The sequence below is a fragment of the Symphodus melops genome, assembly GCF_947650265.1.
Source record: "Symphodus melops genome assembly, chromosome: 7".
Lineage (NCBI taxonomy): Eukaryota > Metazoa > Chordata > Actinopteri > Labriformes > Labridae > Symphodus > Symphodus melops.
Genome location: NC_136697.1, coordinates 12,581,431 through 12,600,576, shown reverse-complemented (window position 1 = coordinate 12,600,576; position 19,146 = coordinate 12,581,431). Strand labels below are relative to the sequence as shown.

At 39.5% G+C, this 19,146-nt stretch overlaps 2 protein-coding genes across 2 annotated transcripts; one reads left to right on the top strand and one right to left on the bottom strand.

The window, feature by feature from the left end:
* Positions 1-1,516: 1,516 nt before the first annotated feature.
* lrrc8da (leucine rich repeat containing 8 VRAC subunit Da) lies at positions 1,517-8,416 on the bottom strand. Its single transcript, XM_079348649.1, has 2 exons — positions 8,053-8,416; positions 1,517-5,386 (listed from the first exon to the last, which is right to left on the bottom strand). Coding segments are annotated over exons 1-2 (2,556 nt in total). The 5' UTR covers positions 8,054-8,416; the 3' UTR covers positions 1,517-2,831.
* A 5,276-nt stretch (positions 8,417-13,692) lies between these two features.
* gtf2b (general transcription factor IIB) lies at positions 13,693-19,098 on the top strand. The gene is made up of 7 exons (XM_079349317.1): positions 13,693-13,801; positions 14,674-14,786; positions 16,652-16,785; positions 17,021-17,167; positions 17,533-17,662; positions 18,012-18,293; positions 18,565-19,098. The coding sequence occupies exons 1-7, from the start codon at positions 13,785-13,787 to the stop codon at positions 18,696-18,698; spliced, it is 957 nt and encodes a 318-aa protein (XP_079205443.1). The 5' UTR covers positions 13,693-13,784; the 3' UTR covers positions 18,699-19,098.
* The last annotated feature ends 48 nt before the right edge of the window (positions 19,099-19,146 follow it).

The following is a 19,146-nucleotide window of genomic DNA, read 5'->3' as shown; positions in this document are numbered from 1 at the left end:
GCTCACCTGCCTATGTCTGGTTATAAAAGCTTGGTTGGTGCTTTTCATTACAGATATTTTTGGACTATAGTATTGAAAAAAATACCATGACGTTCAACTCCCCTCCAAGGCATTTACAACAAGTGAGCTTTTTTATGGCAAGTTGGCTTTTGGCAATAGCTCTGCTTTAAAACACAATGTATGCAAAGAAGTTACATTAAATAGAACTGAAGAAAACATGGGATTTCACTGCAGGGAAATGTGGTAGGTAGTTTAGACTTGTGAAACATATTTAATGGGGATGATGAAAGACAAAGCATTCTGAAGTTAACAAAGCTGTTAAAAGTATAGTTGGGAGGAACAGCAAAAGTATGGTGCAGATGGACTTTAGAGGGTCCAATGCATTGAAATGTATAGAAATGAACAAAGTGTGCACAGAGAAGCTTTTAGCATTAGTATCTAGTCGTGCTTCTCATATTTCTTATTTGTTCAATAAAAAATGACTTTATCTCTCCTTGCAGTTGATGGAATTGCTTTTCTGTTGTTGTTGTTGGTGGTGGGTTGACAAGTTTTCTTTTTGCTTCCCGATTGGGTTACAGCAGAAAAAAATTGGGTACCACTCAAGCCTTTGGAATACTCTATAAATTCAAACAGAAAATAAAGCACACGTCAATATTGTTTTATTCTTTGAAAAACTGAAGCATATTTGAAGGTTCTAAAATGTATCTGAAGCTCCTGTGAGAAACTTTCAGTGTGTACATTTTTGGGCCCCCTTTTATAAAATAGTTTGTCTTTTCTGATTTCCTTTTCATGCGCAAGTAGTGGTTACAAAATTTTCATCTTGCTCTCTTTTAAGATTTTTATGTAGCCAATCAGTCATCAAAAAATAGTTGAAATTGTCTTTAGGGCCTGACAGAAATTAATAATCCATGTGCTCTGAAGAAGGAACGATCCGTCATCTGTAGCAGTTTTAAGCATATAAAAACCTGTCTGCCACGAGATACCATTCTGATGAACAAATCACGCCTCCCTGTTTGTTCCCCATGCATGCACAAGCCCAGCACACCCTCAAAACATGAGCTCAGGTCCGCTTCCAATGGCGCTTGTGTGTGCAAGTGAAGGGCGTGGCTTTTGAGGGCGCGCAGAGAGGAGGGGATGGGTGCAGATGGTGCACTGAGGGAACGCTACTTCCAAAATCATGCTAGTTTTCAAATATTCACAACCCTGCCTTTAAAATGTAAACAATTGTTTGAATCCAGTTATTCACTTTGTCAGACAGCTACCTCACAGCACTGTACTGAATGTATAATCAGTCTGGTTTCTACTGGTCTCTTAGCTTTAGTAGCTCATGAAGAGACAACAGTATTAGATTGTCTGTCTCACTACCAGATTAACACTCCTCACACAAGCTTCAAATTCACTTTGATACACCTGATAACTATGAATGAAAGAGATCATGTTCATTTGTAAACATGGTTGGAGTAAAATGTATGCAGTGAAGTTCACCTGAATAAGCAGGATAATGATAAGACATTCATCTAAATTTTTGCTTTATTATGCCATAAATCAGTGGACTTTGAGCAAAGGATCACCAAGGTGTTACAGCAGCTCCTGGGAACACTCACTGTATAGATAACTACACAGAAATACATCGAAAGAATAAAGGCAGACATAGTTGTTGTCATTACACAATTCGCCTGAGCGGTGACCAGCTCTGTTTTAAGTATGACTAAAAAAAAAAAAAAAAAGACAATCAACAGATTTCCCTTTCTTTTATCAGCTCTCGTTTTTACTGGAATATGTTATCACCATGGACATTCAGCGATCTTCAAATCATTACATTTGTGCATGTGCAAATGAATTACTATAGGCCTTAGCATATAATCTCTACAAGAAGATAAAGGTTCATTTCTAGTGCTTAGTCTCAACCTGAGCTTTACAACTCTGAACTTATTCTGTCAGCTACAAGTCATTGAGAAACATAAAAGGTTACATCATTACAAGAAAAGTTAAAAACAACAGAAGAGAGTGGTTGCATGATAACATCTGTTCTAACACATTTCTGCCTGGATAGTGTCTGCATGGAAAACTGACACGGGAACAGAAAATAATTATTTTTGGCCTTTTGCATGTGAAAGCCCTCACTGTAAAAAAAAAAAAAAAAAATAGCAGCAGTTAAGGCAAAAAGATTGTTCCCCATGGTTACAGTTATACCTGAGTACAATGAGTAATCTACATACTGTGTCAGAGGAAACAAATTTGGTCAATATAGATTTACTGCTCAGTTTCAAATGTTTTTTGTTCAATAAAAACAAAGGAAATAAACTCCCAAAGGTCACTCAATCAGATACTCAGCAACAACAAAAACATTCTGTACCAGTTTTATACATAAGCAACTACGACAATCCATTCAAATAATTAAGAAATAAGAGATGTTCTGGAAAATATTTGCTTCCTGATAACAATACTGGGATTGAGTATTGGCAAATACTGAGCATCTCTTCTGATATTAATCTGATTAAAAGAATAAAACAATATTTTTTGGAAAACAGTGAATGTTGACATTTTACTAGCTCTGACTAAGAGCAAACTTTCTGCTAGAAACAAATAGTAATTTATTATTGTTACATGATTGGTTCATTGAAACTGTAGATTTTTTGGAGGCTAATTGTTTTTTTGTACCAGACGAGTGCATTTACTAGCATTTTTTCGATACCTGATACTGAAACTAAGACAGTATCAAAGACTGATGCTAGCTTTGAAACTCCATCGGATCTTACAGATAAAAAAAGTCTACACAGACTTGTCATGAACCACCGGAGGTGCCAGTCTGTCTGGGTCGTGGTTTTGTGCTATAAGCCACTGGAAAAAGCGTTGGTCTCTTGGCTGATACTCTCCTTCACTTCCACAGGCAGTGCATCAAAGAGATGGTCCTCTACAACCAGGCCGCTCTTTCGCAGCATTCTGCAATTTCCAAGCTGGGCGGGCAGTCTGTCCAGACAGTTCCCTCGGAGCTCCAGCTGAGTGAGCTGTACCAGCTGACCCACGGCCTCTGGCAGCACGGAGAGTGCATTGTTCCCCAGGCACAGTACCTTTAGCTTGTTACATCTAAATAAAGGCTTGGGCAGCACCTCCAGCTTGTTGGAGTTGATGGCTAAGTGCTGCAGGTTGTTAAGAAGACCCACATCAGGAGGGAGTACCGTAATGGAGTTGTGGCCCACGTCTAAATGCCGCAGTTTGGGCAGCGTGAATAATGCTGGAGGCAGGGACTCGAGTTTATTGTGAGATAGGTGAAGGGCCTCCAGAGATTTGACTTGTCCAATGGATGACGGGATGGTGATGATTTTGTTATGCCACAGCTTCAGGCACGTAAGTCTCTTGAGGTGCTGGAAGCTGATGATCTCCTCGATGGTTCGGATGTTGTTGGATTTCAGGTCGAGTTCCTGCAGGTTGGTGAGGCTGAAAATGGCATGGGGAATCCTCTCCAGTTCACAGGTGTGAAGCTCCACTTCAATGAGACTTGTCATTTTTTTCAGACTGTTCAGTACCAGCAGTTTTGTACCATCGTTGTGCACCACTAACTTTATCAGATGTGGGGAAAGCTCTGTGATGTTTGTGGGCATCTTTGTGAGGTTGCTCTTCAAACACAATGTCTTTAAATGCCTCAAATCTCGCATGGACTCCAGACCAATCATTTTGTTGTTTTCTGAGCTTAAGTTGCCAATCAGGTTCAGCTCCCTCAAACTCCTTAGCAAGTACACCCATGTTGGGATCTCAGCCACATCAGTGAACTTGACGTGGAGGCAGCGAAGGTGATCACGCAGGAAAGCGAAACCCGTCTGCTCCACTTTAGCTGGGCAATGGCAGAGATGCAGCTCCTGCAGGCTGGTCATCTGGGAGACCTTTGCTGTGAACCTCACCTCTGGAATAAGCTCCAGTTTCAAGACTTCCAGATCTGTGAGGTCAAACACAGCATTCGGGAGACCAGAGACCATGAAAAGGTGCAGCTCCTGTTGGTCCTGTGCGTTCCGGGTCACCAGCTGCCTCAGTTTTTCAAAGGTCCACTCGTGATTGAGGCTGATCTCCCTCAGCTTGTTTTCACTGACCTCAGACAAGAAGACACCAAAGCGTTTGGAGTAGAGCTGGTCGTACTGATCAACCATGTGTAAGAGGAATGCAAAGTCGTTTTTGACATCAGGAATGTCGCTGAAGCTGCTCTCTTCCCTCACCTTCTCAAACGAGTACTCTTTCAGTGGTCGTCGAAACACCCAGAAGAGCGAGTACAAGCAGGCCATCCCGTAGATCAAAATCAGTGCCATGTAGCTTATGAGCAACTTGTTCAGCATGAAAGCCATGTTGTGCGTACAGAAGAACTTTCTGTATCCCGTCAGCTGTTTAATATCTGGTTCACAATCATGCTTAAAATTGATTTTAGCCAAAAAGGTAGAAGTGTAAGACAATATCAAAATAAATTTGACAGTTTTGACAACAGTCTGCGCTACATAAAGCTTGTAGATAAAATCACTGTCCTCCACATGAGCTCGGAATTTTCTTACTTTCTCGAACAGCGCTTTGGCCTGCTCCCCGTCTTTCTTGTCCAAGATCGTCATGCTACTTGGGACTTCTGCTATGGGCTTATCTGCAGAGAACTTAACCCCCAGCATGGGCGTGGATGAGTTTACATTTGTGCCTTCATCCTTCCCCTCTAAAGACTCTTGCTTCGGTGCAGAAGAAGTACCGGGAAGTAACCTCTGTTTGTTCTCTTCTGAGTCTTCACACGCTGTTTCAGACAAAGCCTTTGTCGTCCAGGGAGACTCAAAACATCTGCCCAGAATAGAAACAAAATGCTCTATCTTTGAGCATGTTTTGGGGTATTTGAACCAGAAGTTGCTACTGACCATGAGGACAAGGGTGTGGATGAGGGTGAGGTATGGAAAGTACTTGGAATACCAGGGCAAGGCAACATGGTAGCATATTTGGTTGATGAAGATATATTGTTGATAGTCCAGGTTGGTCCTGACTCCGGTTGGTTGAGGTTGATTGACGTATTTCTCCGATACAGACGTGTGTTGGTGTGTGACATGGATCTCATGGACAACCTCATCCGGTAAGTCCTTAGTGACAAGGGGGGAACTGGTCATCCCAGGGACCCCGGGAGCTGTGGATGAGGCCTGTGTAGTCTGTTGAGGGAAGGAGTTTGGTTTTGCCCCTGAGACCTCCTCCGGGTCCTCGAGACAAGGAAGACAGGCCACCTGGTCCTTGGTGATCTGCATGGTCATGGCAAATATGGCCAGCATAAGCATGACCAGGCCCAGGTAGTCCATGAAGACGTCCCACCATGGCTTCAGGATGCGGTATGTCGGCTGGATGTCGTTCAGGGAAGCAACCTCCGCAAGTGTAAACATCACTGAAACAGATGAAGGACATTTAATATAATAATGTTTGAGAAACACAAATTAAATGTATATCGAAAACCTACTTGATAAAACAGTTCATCCAAACAAGGATTTGTTGATGACTGAAGATTAAGTGGTCAGTGTTTAACATTGGAGAGATTAAAACAAAATCTTGACCCAACTATGCAAATGTAGGTCATTTCTGCTTTCAGCGCTTGACATCATTTCTTCAAAATATGATATCCACAATAAAATGGATACTTTCTCAATCTGACCTAGAAAGTCCTTCATGTAGTCATCATCTCCAGAGTCAACTATCTGCTTTTACTTTTTTCTCCCCCAATTTTTAAAGTGCTTTAAAAATTAAACGATTATTAGTACAATAATTTTGCCATCTGAAAGCCATTTTCTCCTTTTCAACATATTACTCAAGAAAATACAATTCCTTTTGCTATCTCCTTTGAAATTCTTCTTGTTTGAATAATAACATTTTGAACTTAAAACTCGCCAGTTGTATTCTTTCAGTAAATATAAAAATACAAAATTCAACAATAACATTTGACTTAAGTTTATAAAGCACAAAGCTACACTGTCAAAATTTCTGGTCAAATCCAGGTCACAAAGTGTGAAGAGCAGTATTGTTTTTCAGGTGAAACTTTTTAAGGAGTTGCATAAGGTATACATGTGTGACTTTGTTTCATCTCTGTATCACTGTAGGCTAAATTAAACTCTTGCTCCCTCAATCTGTTTTGAAACGTTTCCTTTGGTTATGTTTTAATGATGTTAAAACACAGAGCCAGGGTTTAGCTAAAGCCAGACTCATTACAACATGTTATTACTGGAACAGAGCAGAGCCCTTTGATGTAGGGATAATACGTCTACTAACTGGTCTGACTCCCTAAGAGGTTTGGCACGTGTTTCTTTTAGTTCCCCGCTGTGCTTTCTTATTCAGAGGATGTGGCACTTCTGTTTAGGGTGGATTCCTGTTTTATTATATCAGTTTCCTTCTCGTAATTAACATAAAATCTAGAGCAAAGATTTTGAAAGAAGATTTATATATTTCCATCCATAAATAAATGATTATCTGTCCTTAGTCCTACACTGAAAAGCAATATCTCTGTGACACATTTAAATATTTTATGCAAAAATACATTCATAGCAACGGACATCTTGGATTCAGCCGAACTATAATCAAAAGAAAATACATACGTTATAAGAAACAAGTGGATAAAATACAGAAACGTATCTTGTTTTGTAATATAGAAGTTAATATGCCTGTTTCACTAATGTTTAAAACTATGACATTTTAAACTATTCTTTTATGTCGAGTAACTACAGGCTGTAATTGTGTGCTTATTTGAAAGCCAAAACTCTAATTATAGGCAGAGTATTGCTAGACGATTTTTAATATAACATGATTTGTGCAGCAATTGCCCCCCAGCTTGAGGTTGACGGTATATCATATGTTACAAGCAGAGATCGCAGAGAACTGCTGACACAGAGTGGTAAAATATTGAAAAGCTATTGTAAGTAGTTTACTGTCCATTAGCCACAGGAATTTGCATGGCTGTCTGTTTCTACAAAAGTTCATAAATACTTTTTCTTTAGGAACTTTGAGGATGCCTCTCACTCATGTTTGTAAACTATCTGGTCTGGTAACATACAGCTGCTCACTTAGTAAACGTCCCTTACTTTTTTTAATATAACAATTTAGCTGCTTGTTTAAAGTATTTCTTTTCCAACACTGACAAGTCAGAATGACCACCGGGAAAAAGTCGTACCCAGCAGTCTGACACTAATAATCTAAACTGGACTTAGTCTGGAGTATAATACTCACTGCTGACTTTATTTATTCTGAGTGATACTTGCATCACAGGATTAGTTGATCATTTCTTGAGTTCGCCCCTCCACATCTCAAATCTTTTTGTTTTTCTTTTTATCATTCTACCAAACCCAATAACACTGACAAGTTAAAATATAGTGTAGGAAAGTAAACAAAAAAAGAACATCGTGTAGAAAAATTAAGCTGAAGTGATGTTTATATTGAGCTACAATGACGGCACGGTGGTTTAATTATCATGCCTCCTTAGTCTTCTAACATATGGCAGGAAAAATGCCCTGAAAACACATAAAGCAAAACTGATTATACCACGAGATAGTACCCTCAACATCGATTAGGCCAAATTCAGATCAATCAGTTAAAAATGGAAACCAGACAATTAAGGATAAAAAAAGAAAACTACAGTCAGACTGATGGGCTGCAGACAAGGAGGAACTAGGCAGCAGACTGGGCACGAGGGAAACACGACATCGCCTACATTTGTGCGGACTTCTCCAAACACAACAGGAATTCAGACGTCTCTAGGCTTTGACGAACATGAGACTTTTCTCCTCACGTGAGGGGGCTCTCGCGCAGCAAGTTGTCTGTTGGTGTACCGGGTCAGGTGACTTGTCGAAACATGTGAGGTTGAGAAGCTGCATGTGCCCGGTGTTAAACATTCACCCCAGGTACACTAACTCTAGTTTTTTATTCAAAAATCAAAGAAAACAATGAAAACATTTATATCACACGACAGAGTAGGAAGACAGACCTGTTCGAGTGATTGGTTATTCTTCTATAGGTTATTTATTTCTAAAACATATACATTTTAAACATAGTTAAAGAAAATATACTTACTGTCTCCTGTTTGGCGTTATCTCAATCCAATTATTTCTTCCACAGCCTGCATGCCACTTTTCGCTCTTCTCAGGTGCGCCTCTAACCTAATTTCTCAGCTCCGTTAACGCTGCTGGGATGACGCGATTGTGTCAAACAAAGCTGTGTTCGTGACAGCGCAGTTTGTCGGCCGCCTCCCTCATACCTGAGTCCGGGCTCCAGAGCCGGCTGCTTGGCCAGGCGTTGAACAATATGCGCAAGAAACCCTCCGGAGCAGAGTATTTCTAAGAAAAGGCAGATCCAATATGGAGCCGCACAGACCGCTGTTGTGTGTTCAAAGGGCGTCTCTGATTGGAGGATTTCATTACGGCAACTTCCCGAAGACACCCACCTGCCTGCTAGCTGCGTGCTTATCTGATGCTGCATTTAAGCCGCCTGGGAAATTTTGTGATTGGTGTAGCTTGGCGGTGAACAGTTATATATATATTTTTTAAACTAACCTATTTGGAAGCTCAAAAAATTACCGCAGTAACTAGTAGGCATGTCTTTGCAAATCCGTCACATAATGAAACAACAAAACGGTTTTCATAGGGTTCCTCAGAGAGGCTTTAAATAGGGGGCAAGCCTACTCTAATGCAACTAGACTCATCATCAATATCCTATCAGAGGTTCCAGAACTTTTCAACTCGCGACCCCCAAAATAAGGGTGCACGAGACCATCAATCAATAGCCCATATCAATCTTTATTTTCACAACAAATTATCTCAACACTTTACAAAAAAACAGGAGTAAACCTTACTGACCCAATAGGGACTAACTAGAGTAATTATCTGGGAAACATTATCAGGCACAAACCAGGAAATGAACAGGACTGCAACACAAAAATCACTATGGTCTGTCCAAACACTGGTAACACAAAATGATGCAACAGCCTAACATCATCAAATTGTTTTATATAGTTCTGAGTGGACATACAAAACTGTACAGGCACAGTACTGTAAAGAGCAGCAGAAACACACCTTGTTGTTGCTGTTATATGCAATCTCACATTTTAAGGTTATTTAACTATACACTTAATTTCATTTCACTTAAAAATATTGTTTTTTGTATTCTTTTTGTTTACAATTATAGGTACTATACCATTTTTTAAATGTATTTAATTCTGGGTTTTTGTAGGGTTTTTTGTTTGTTTTTTTGAAGACATCTTGCCGCTGGGCGTCAGGCAGCTGACCCTTCACTTTGGGAACCACTGGCCTATATTATAATAATTTAGATAAAGTAGACACAAGAGATGACCAAAATAGCTGCAATAGCTTAAGTAATTAACTATGGTATAAGTAACAAATGGAGTTAATTGTATGCTACTCAGGTGGCCTACAGCATTAGTCGTTAAAAGTCAGTGTCTATCATGACTAACATCTCTCAGAGGTTAAACTACTTGACCAACGGATATAATTTAGCTTTCCTGTCTCCTACCGACACTTAAACGCAGCACAAGCTTCCCTCTCTTTGTTCCAGTCACAGACACCACATAATGCTTCATGGTGCAGAAATGACTTTAGCTGACAAATTCAGACTTCTCACTTGTGTTTTTAGTGCTCAGAAAGTGTTTGACAAAGAGCATTATGTTGTCAACTTACTCTTTCATACTTTTTCATATTCTCCCATCTATCTAATGTTATTGTATTTTATTATATGTAAGCTTGTTTTATGGACAAGCCAACAGTCACTTGGACCCTGAGTGCTGAAGTCATGCATCATTTCCAGCTCTGTCTGGATTTGGTTGATGATGCACCGGTTGGAGGAAGTGTCTCCTCAGTTGCAGCCTATACAGGTTTCAACCGGTCCTAGGCTGCTGGCTGCTGGCACTCTGTTTGCACTCACGCTACCCTTGTACTTTGAGAGAAAGAGAAAAAAGAAAGCTGCAAGTGGGATGTGTAGTGTGATAGCCTGCCTGCTTAGAAGGTCAGGTGCAGAGGTGCTGCGTGATACCATAGACGTGATACACACACTCAGTCTGATTATACAGAGACAGTTGGTTTTATCTGAGTTCTCAGCTGGCTTTACAGTTACAGGGTTAAAAGTATAAAGGTGCAATATGTTCATCATTAGCTTACAATTGAGTATGTTTGTCTTGTGTAAACTGAGGTGATAGAGCTCTATAAAAAGACCTGTAGACAAAAAAATTTAAGATTAGAGTAGGTAAATACACTTAACTTTTTGACTTGCGTCACATGTTTTCTTTTGGTCTTTTTTTTCCTTTTTTGCTGTCCCTGGTGATTTTGTTGTGAATATCTTGATAGGACTTCCTCCCGCATATAGCTAACATGTTTTGAAAGACAATTACCATGTGGAATCAAAGTTGGAAACAAAGGAATACAACAGAGATCCCCAGTGAAAACACGACTGCAATTAATGATACAACAGATCTGAAATAATTTTCATTGACTTTACTACTTAGGTTTTTATAGTATTATTTTCATGTCATGCGTGCAGCCTATGTCTAGACTTCAAATTCAACCATACAAAAAATTAAAGTCAAACTTAGGAAAAAAGACCAACAACAACAAAAAGACTCAAAAATGTAAAAAGAATAAAAAATAAAAAAAGGACTTGGCAGGATGTCTAGCTCTAACAACTTTTTCAAGGAGTTCTCAATTGGTATTGATTTATAGTGTGGTGTTAAGTCCAACTGAATTCATGCCAAACAATAATGTTTATCTGTGACATTGGGTCTGTGTGAGAAAAGAAAAAGGTATTAGAATCCATGAAGTGTTTGGTTTGTAGTCACACTGGTTGCAAGTGGGTTGCAGAGTATGGTGTTTCCTGTCTGAGGGTGGCAACAGCTGAGGGCCCCAGATACCCCTGGCAACCAGCTCAGTATGTTGAAAACTGGCTCAATAACATGTAAATTATTCAGCATGGACCCATGTATAAAACACAACACCAGATTGTTATTACAATCATAAAGAAAATGGTTTCAGTGAGGTATATCAGATTACAACCATTCCTTTAGGAGTGTGCACACAGGCCATTTGCTCATGTGCCACTCCTTTGTTACAACCAATTAATGAAGAATTACAATATGGTGTAACCCAATGTTACGGTTCATGAATAAACAGCCCAGAGGCATAGAGTTACTGCTGTTTGTGTTAGTGCTGTGTGCCTGTGTGTGCATGTCTGCTCGAGACAAAAACAAAGAAAGAGAGCATGTGCCTCTTTTACTTCTGCTCTGATACCAGCATGCCATTCATTGCTTGTTCTTGTTTGGTGTACCTTTGATATCTTTTACTTGTAACTACTCAGGTGTTGTTCCCATAGACTCAGTCAGTCTAGCAGTTTAAGCTAAGTTTGGGTATAAGAAGATACACCAAAAACATTATACTATAAATGCACTTCAGGGACAATTTCATGATAAAAATAGAGCGCCGAAGCTCAGACACATTAAATAAGCTGTGGCTCAGCAGTAATAAATTGTGCTGATGACCCATTTCTTATCAAGTCAGAATCAAAAATCAACTTCAGGATTAACTACAGACACTAACATGACACTGCTTGCAAGACGTATATGTGAGTATATTATTTGTTAATTCATATGTTTATCTGTAGAGGGGCCAGATAAACATATGAATTAACAAATAATATGAACACACAACATTTATAGCACATGAACACACAACATTTATAGCACTGTAGTTTACTGGACCTGCAAGTGCTTTTACAATTCATATAAATCAGCAACAAATATACAAGAGACAGTACAAAACATGTTCAACAATAAAAGTGACAGAATAATACATGATGCATACCTCCATATTAAAAAACACAAAGGAAAAAATTACACACAAGATCATGCATGACTTTATACCTGAGTCTTCTTTAAAAAGGGTTTCACTTTAAGTTTAAAGTGATCAGCATCCAATTCAATCCAGTATCTAAGGTTAACTGGGTTACTATTATGATTTCACAGCTATGATTTCAAAGAAATGTCTGGCCACTAATTGAAATATAAGTGCTGAATGATCTGTCCATAAAATAGATTACTCCCATTATCCAACTAAAACAATGAGTATCATTGCTGAAGGAGGACCATAGGGCTAAAACATGACTGACTCTGTTTATAGCTCCACCTGCTGTTGTATTTATGCACTCTGGCTTTTTTTCTTTTAATTTTTAAATCTATGATCAAAGCTTCAATTGACAATTTCTAAGAAATGTGCAAAAGTTGCATTAAATGAAAAAGTGGAAAAGTTCATGTTTGTAGGATAGATGTTTAATTTCTTCCCAGATGAAGATTTGTGGTTCTGTTCCTTGACATGATAAAAGAACTCTTTGTCTCCTTGTGTGGTTTCCTTCAGGGGTCGGGAAAGTGTGATGCAAAGGAGTAGAGCAGTGTAAGAGACTGGTACAGACTGATACATGTCAGACAATATCACAGGCCTTCAATATCACAGGCTTCTCGGGATAAACAAGATTTGTTGTTGCATTTTAAAAGATTACACTGGTCATCTATTATTCATCTGTCTTAAATGACTGGCAACAATGACATTTGTATTTTTAGTTGGTACATATAGGACCTTCACACTGGCAGTAAATCTTATATTCTGGTTGTCGGTTCTGCAAATGTATATCTGTATAATTAGTAAATAGGTTTGATTTTGAATCTTTGGGTGATAAATGTAGACACAAGACACAAGAATGTATTTGTTGTAATGACCCGCACACACACTTGTTGTTTGGACTCCTAAAAAATAAAATAGAAATAAAAACTCTGGATTTCACTGGACAATAAACCATTGAGCTCTCTGAGTGCTCTTAAAAGTAAACTAAAGACCTACTTTTTTAATCTGGGTTTAAATGTTGAGTGATAGGATAGCCTTGGTTAACATTTTGTATCATTGCTTTTATATTAAGTTTGATTTAAATGGATTAATTTCTACATATTTTACAATTTTCTACTGATGTTTTGACTATGGTTCTGTTTTTATTTCCAGTTTGTTTGTTCTTTTGTGAAGCACTTTGGGCTGCGGCCTCTGATGTTTGAAAAGTGCTTGATAAATAAAATTGGAGCTGAGGTTTTAAAAGACCACATAAACAATGAATAAGTGTCCTTTCATCTGGCTTTTAACACGTTTTATTTTTTAAAGTAATTTATAATTGTCGTTAGAAGTACTTCCTTGGAAACTTGTTGAGAAATATATTCTAATATAATGATAGACCTTTCCCATAACGCTTTATTAATTCAGTTTAGTTTTCTATAATACCAGGTATGTAGGCTCAGCTTTTTTAACTTAGGTCACTTTACAAATCCCATTTGATATTATTTTGTTCTTGTTTTCAGACTGGTGTTGTATGCTTGGTGGTTTCAGTACTGTATCTTTAATGAGTTCTCAGCATGTGTTAGGAGGAGTTTTGGGTGGAGCCCGTGAAGCCTTATCTGTGTCGGCACATTGCATAAAAGAAAAATCGTTATAAGACCAAAGCTACAACATTTAAACCTGCCAAATGCATCATCCATTGACTTTATATTGTATTGAGTTCATAAAATAAATGTATTTAATATTTTTGTGAACACAAAGACGTCTCAAAATTATTGAAGCGGTGTAGTTTCAACAAAAACGTGTTTTTGTTTTAACAAGTTTGACCTTAGAGGCTCTCCGTATTCCGGTGGACACGTGATCACAAAAAGTTATAAATACAGGCGTGTGCAGTCATTTGTTTGTTCGACACACAGGCGGAGTAAGAGGAGAAACATGGCGTCGACGAGCCGGTGCGTTACAACTTCAACTTCTTAAAATACCCCGTATTCCCTAATATGTGACTTGTTGTACGTTGTTTTGTGATAATCGTATATTTCGGCTGGGATTTGAGACGCTAGTACTTGACTTTTACAGTCAAGCCTTTAATTCTACCTTTAATTCGTACGGTGTATTGTATTAGGAAACGGCTAGTCGGCTAGCATGCTAGTCAGATGTTACCAGAAGAAGTCACCATCTGTATCTCCTTTACTCTCTCACACTGTTGTGTCAGCACTCAGTGTCTGATGTGTTCAGATATGAAGCTGAAACTTAAACTAACTAATGAATCAACAGTCTCATTGAACAGCCTGGCTCTGTTTTTATTAAATCTGTAATGTTTACGTCTCCTTTACACCTTTATATTCTCACTGCGGTTTTGTCACAAACATTGATTATATTTGATCAGTAAACGTAAATTCCAAGTTTAGGAGAGATTGGACGTGATCCGTTTTAGTTTTGCCAAATCATCGCAAGGTTTCGTTTATGGTTGGATCTGGTCCAAGATTCTGCCTGCCTGCAATTATTATTACTATTTTTATTGTTGTTATTATAATGTTGTAATCACTACAACGACGAGTTGATCACTCTGTTGTTACCATGGAGGAAGAAAACAGTGAGGTGAACAGATGAAAGGTGTTCAGTTGTATTATTTTGGATTTGGCTGAGTGGTAAAAAAAACATCTGGACTATGACCCTTTTATAAAGGAATTTTTACATTTGGGTTATCAGCTGGTTTCCTTCTTTCCAGCTGTTCTGAGTGTTTAGTGTGTTGACCTCAGCATCCCTTGTCCCTCTTTTGCATCCATGACTTCTGAACTATCCCTTTTCTGATCTTGTTTTGCAGTGGAGATGTCCTGGCCCTTCCTAGAGTCACATGTCCCAATCACCCAGATGCCATCCTGGTGGAGGACTACAGAGCAGGGGACATGATTTGCCCTGAATGTGGACTTGTAGTAGGTCAGTAAATTCACTGGAGAATGCACTTTTGCTTTGAACGATAACGTCAGAAGACTTTCTTCCTCTCTTTTTGATTTGATGTTTTGGTTTCTTCATCACATCTGCCTTCAGATGATCTTTGCCACAGTCAGAGCTCCACATTGTATTCCTACCCTCACAGGTTTCTCAACAAGTTACTTTATTGAAGTCGATTGAGTGTTCCTGGTTTAAAATAATATTGGTTTAAAACATTAATATATAAATAGCAGCTGAGTTTAAAGGCAAAACTAGACCAATGTTTCAACGAAGCTACAGTCTGAAATAAATGCATTTTTCTGTAATGGTTTGGCCTCTGCTTGGTTTGTCTATGGATACTAATCTACAGTATCTATCAGCACTGTCAGCCTGTTTCCAGTTTGTTTCTGAAGTTTTGGATTGTGTATATGTGTCCCTGTGTTGTGCGTGTGCTTTGACATCCCTGACTGCTTCTGAGACTTCTTTCACAAACCTCATAAAATGGTCACAAATGTCTCTCCTGTGTTAAAATAGTGTTTGGTCTTCATTGGTTGTCAAACTAAACAATGGATCAGTTTTTTATTTTATACTTCTTGCCCTTCATTAGTTTCTCAATGCAGGGATAGATTTTGATGTCAGAGTAAAGCTGGAGGATCACTTCTGCTGAAACGTCGTATACATTTGAGCAAGGGTGGGGGGGGACGTGCAGTTTGTTGACGTGCTGATCACGAAGGACATTTTCATTCGATGCCTTTCTGACAAACAATTGTCCGTGCATTTTACAAAGCTTAAACCCCAGTCAACATGTCATGCAGACAGTAAGAAGGAGCAGTGAGGAGCACAGCATCCTCCTCTAATGAGTCCCTGAAGCAGGTCAGGAGGGAGCAGGCCAGCAGCTCTCTGCTGAACACCACAGTGCCCCCTCTTCCTGCTCCTGTAGCTTTGGCTGGCCTCGAAGGAGATGAATGTGAGTTTGCGTACAGATATTAGAAAGACCCACGTTAAAAAGAAAAGACGAACGGGATTAAACATCAGAAATCGAATCCCCACAATGCTCTGCTGTTCCAAGAACAGGCAGTGAATGTGTTTCTGCATCACAAGATAAAGAAAGAAGAGTGAGAACGATGACTGCATGAGAATCAGAGCCACGATACGGAGAACGTGGTATTTTTTAATTTGAAGGAGTTTTGTTGACGAGCCGAAGAAAGATGATGCAGAAGCATCAAGACAATATTTCCAGTGTTAGAGACCATGCAGGAAGCAGGATGTGTTTGCATGAGGGAAATGTGCCGACTGTGTCATCATCATCTTCTTAATTATTCCAGAGGGATCATGTGATACAGACACACAGAAGGTGTGGCTGCTGATGTTTGTGCAGCGGATTCACAGAAAAATAAAACTTCATATCATTAAAACGGACTCTTCACTATTAGTTTTACTACACCTGGTTTTAACATCAATAAAGTAGGAAGGAAGAATCTGTTTAGGAGTTTAAGTGCGTCTACCAGTGAAAGAGACTATTATTATTATTGGATAGGTCAGCTGACGAGAAACAGGAAATATTGGGAGGAGAAAGACGACATGCAGAAAAGGGCTGAGGTTGGATTCAAACCCACAGCCGTTATCAGGACTATAGTCTCTGTACACTGGGCGCGTCATCCCCGTTTGGCCATCGACACTACTGTAAAGACAGACGATGTTTCTCAGTCAGTCTAAAAACCGTCAATCTAAATAATACATCAAAATAAATGTAAATCTTACAGTCTATAAAAAAATTCTATTTAACATTTGAATGTTTTGCAATGAAACTTTCAGACATTATAGTCTTTTTCTTTTCTTTTTTTCACATTTTCCAAACCCTTTCTGCTCAGGTGATCGTGTGATCGACGTGGGCTCAGAGTGGAGGACGTTTTCAAACGAGAAAGCCCTTAAAGATCCTTCCAGAGTGGGAGACGCCCAAAACCCACTGCTCAACGGAGGAGACCTCACCACCATGATCAGCAAGGTGAGAGACGCCTCGGCCTTCTGCTGGGAATATCCCTACAGCTATGAACTGTTGAGGATATCGAACAATGTTTAAGAGATTTAAACCTCCAGTGGAGTGAATATTTTTTAAAACTACTTCTACCCATGTTTAAATGAACATGCATGTAATCATGTGCATGCTAGAAAGCCTTTAAATAACTGCAGTATATGCAGCTTTCATATTGATATCAATGCATACCCTTTTCTTCCCACAGGGAACGGGTGCGGCGAGTTTTGATGAATTTGGTAACTCCAAGTACCAGAACCGGCGGACCATGAGCAGCTCTGACCGGGCCATGCTCAACGCCTTTAAAGAAATCAGCACCATGGCGGATCGCATCAACCTGCCCAGGAACATCATAGTAAGATCTTCAAACATAGAAAGTTTAACAACAATAAGAGAAACGGGAGTGAAACTTAGCGTTATGTTCAAAGACCATGACTGCAGAGATCATTCAGGAATACGCCGCTCACAGATTGAACCATTTATTGCACCTGCGCTTTGTACAGATTGGATGTCAGCAGCATCATAGCAGGTTGTCACAGATGTTGCTGACAGGGTGTCTGAAACCTCGTGACCACACTGCCAGAACTTATTTCAGATGAACTAAGTTAGGATCGGACATTTTTGTCTTTTCTTTCTTTCTTTGATCAGTCAACGCAGACATGGAAGTGAACTTGGAACCATGTAGATATCTCAAACCATTGTTTTCTTTTTGCTCTGCAGGACAGAACAAACAACTTATTCAAGCAGGTTTATGAACAGAAGAGTCTAAAGGGTCGAGCCAACGATGCCATCGCTTCAGCCTGCCTCTACATCGCCTGCAGACAAGAAGGCGTACCAAGAACATTTAAAGGTCAGAAGAAACCATATATGCTGCGTAAACATTCATAACAATAATTGTGTTCCACAAAAAGGTGGCATTTGTTTTAGAGACTTCCAGGTTTAAGAACAACATTATAAATATTCTGTTTTCCTGTTTTATTACTACATATTTACCCCCCACTAGATACATTTTTATCTACGTCTTGTATTGAGGGAAACGATACATAAGATACATAAAAGAACTAAAGGCTGTTGGATTATTGACCCCGCTAGTAGAGGAATTTTTTTTTATCGTTCCTGCACTTTGTCTTTTGACTTTGTGACATGGAGAAAAAAAACAAACTCACTCTTACATTCACTTCCTCGCCTCTCCTCCCCAGAGATCTGCGCTGTGTCCCGGATCTCCAAGAAGGAGATCGGCAGGTGTTTCAAACTGATCCTTAAGGCGCTGGAGACCAGCGTGGACCTCATCACCACCGGAGACTTCATGTCCCGCTTCTGCTCAAACCTCGGTCTGCCCAAACAGGTGCAAATGGCGGCCACCTTCATCGCCAGAAAGGCGGTGGAACTGGACCTCGTGCCCGGCAGGAGCCCCATCTCTGTGGCTGCAGCCGCCATCTACATGGCCTCCCAGGCCTCTGCAGAGAAGAAGACCCAGAAAGGTGAGCTGGGATTGCGCTGCAATAATACCGTCGGACTGTTGGTGTGCGTGTGGACCAGAGCTGGAGAATGTATTTCAGTTTTTATTCTTACCATAGAGATGATCTGTATTTGCACAAATCATTGTTTAGGCTACTCGTTTCATTTCCTGTATCTCCTTTTATTGCCAATGTTTGGATTAAGAAGTACATGTTTGGGTGTGTTTTCATTTTTAAAACACAGGAGTTAAAAAGTTGTTTCAGAAGTTGATCCTGTTCTTTGACATTTCCACAGAAATTGGGGATATTGCTGGCGTAGCAGACGTTACAATCAGGCAGTCATATCGACTCATCTACCCGCGCGCCGCAGAACTCTTCCCTCCGGACTTCAAATTCGACACTCCCGTCGACAAGCTGCCCCAGCTGTGAAGAAGACGCTCCCTGCTCAGTGACGATATCTCTCTGCTGTACTTACAGGACATTATTCTTTCTTTTTTTAAAAAAAAATAAATCATTTGTGTTGGAAGGTTTCTCTTGTCCCTCCTTAAGACTTCGAGCCTTTGTAAAGGTGATCACAGGAAACATACGGACACATTCCAGTGCTTAAACAGCTGGCAGACTGTACTTACAGTATTTCAAGTGTGTGTGCTGTATCATGTATACATGTCCAAGTGAGAAGGTGTAACTGATGCTTGCATATTTAGGCTGGTTTCATACTGTACACATGAAACGTTTTTTTGTAGAAAATGACCGGTTCTATTTTGTTTGTTTGAATTGTTTCAAGTAATTTAAAAAAAAAAAAAGATTTTCATTAAAACACTGTAATCAAGTCAATGTCTCGTCATTCATTAATAAACAGAACAATCTGTAACACTTC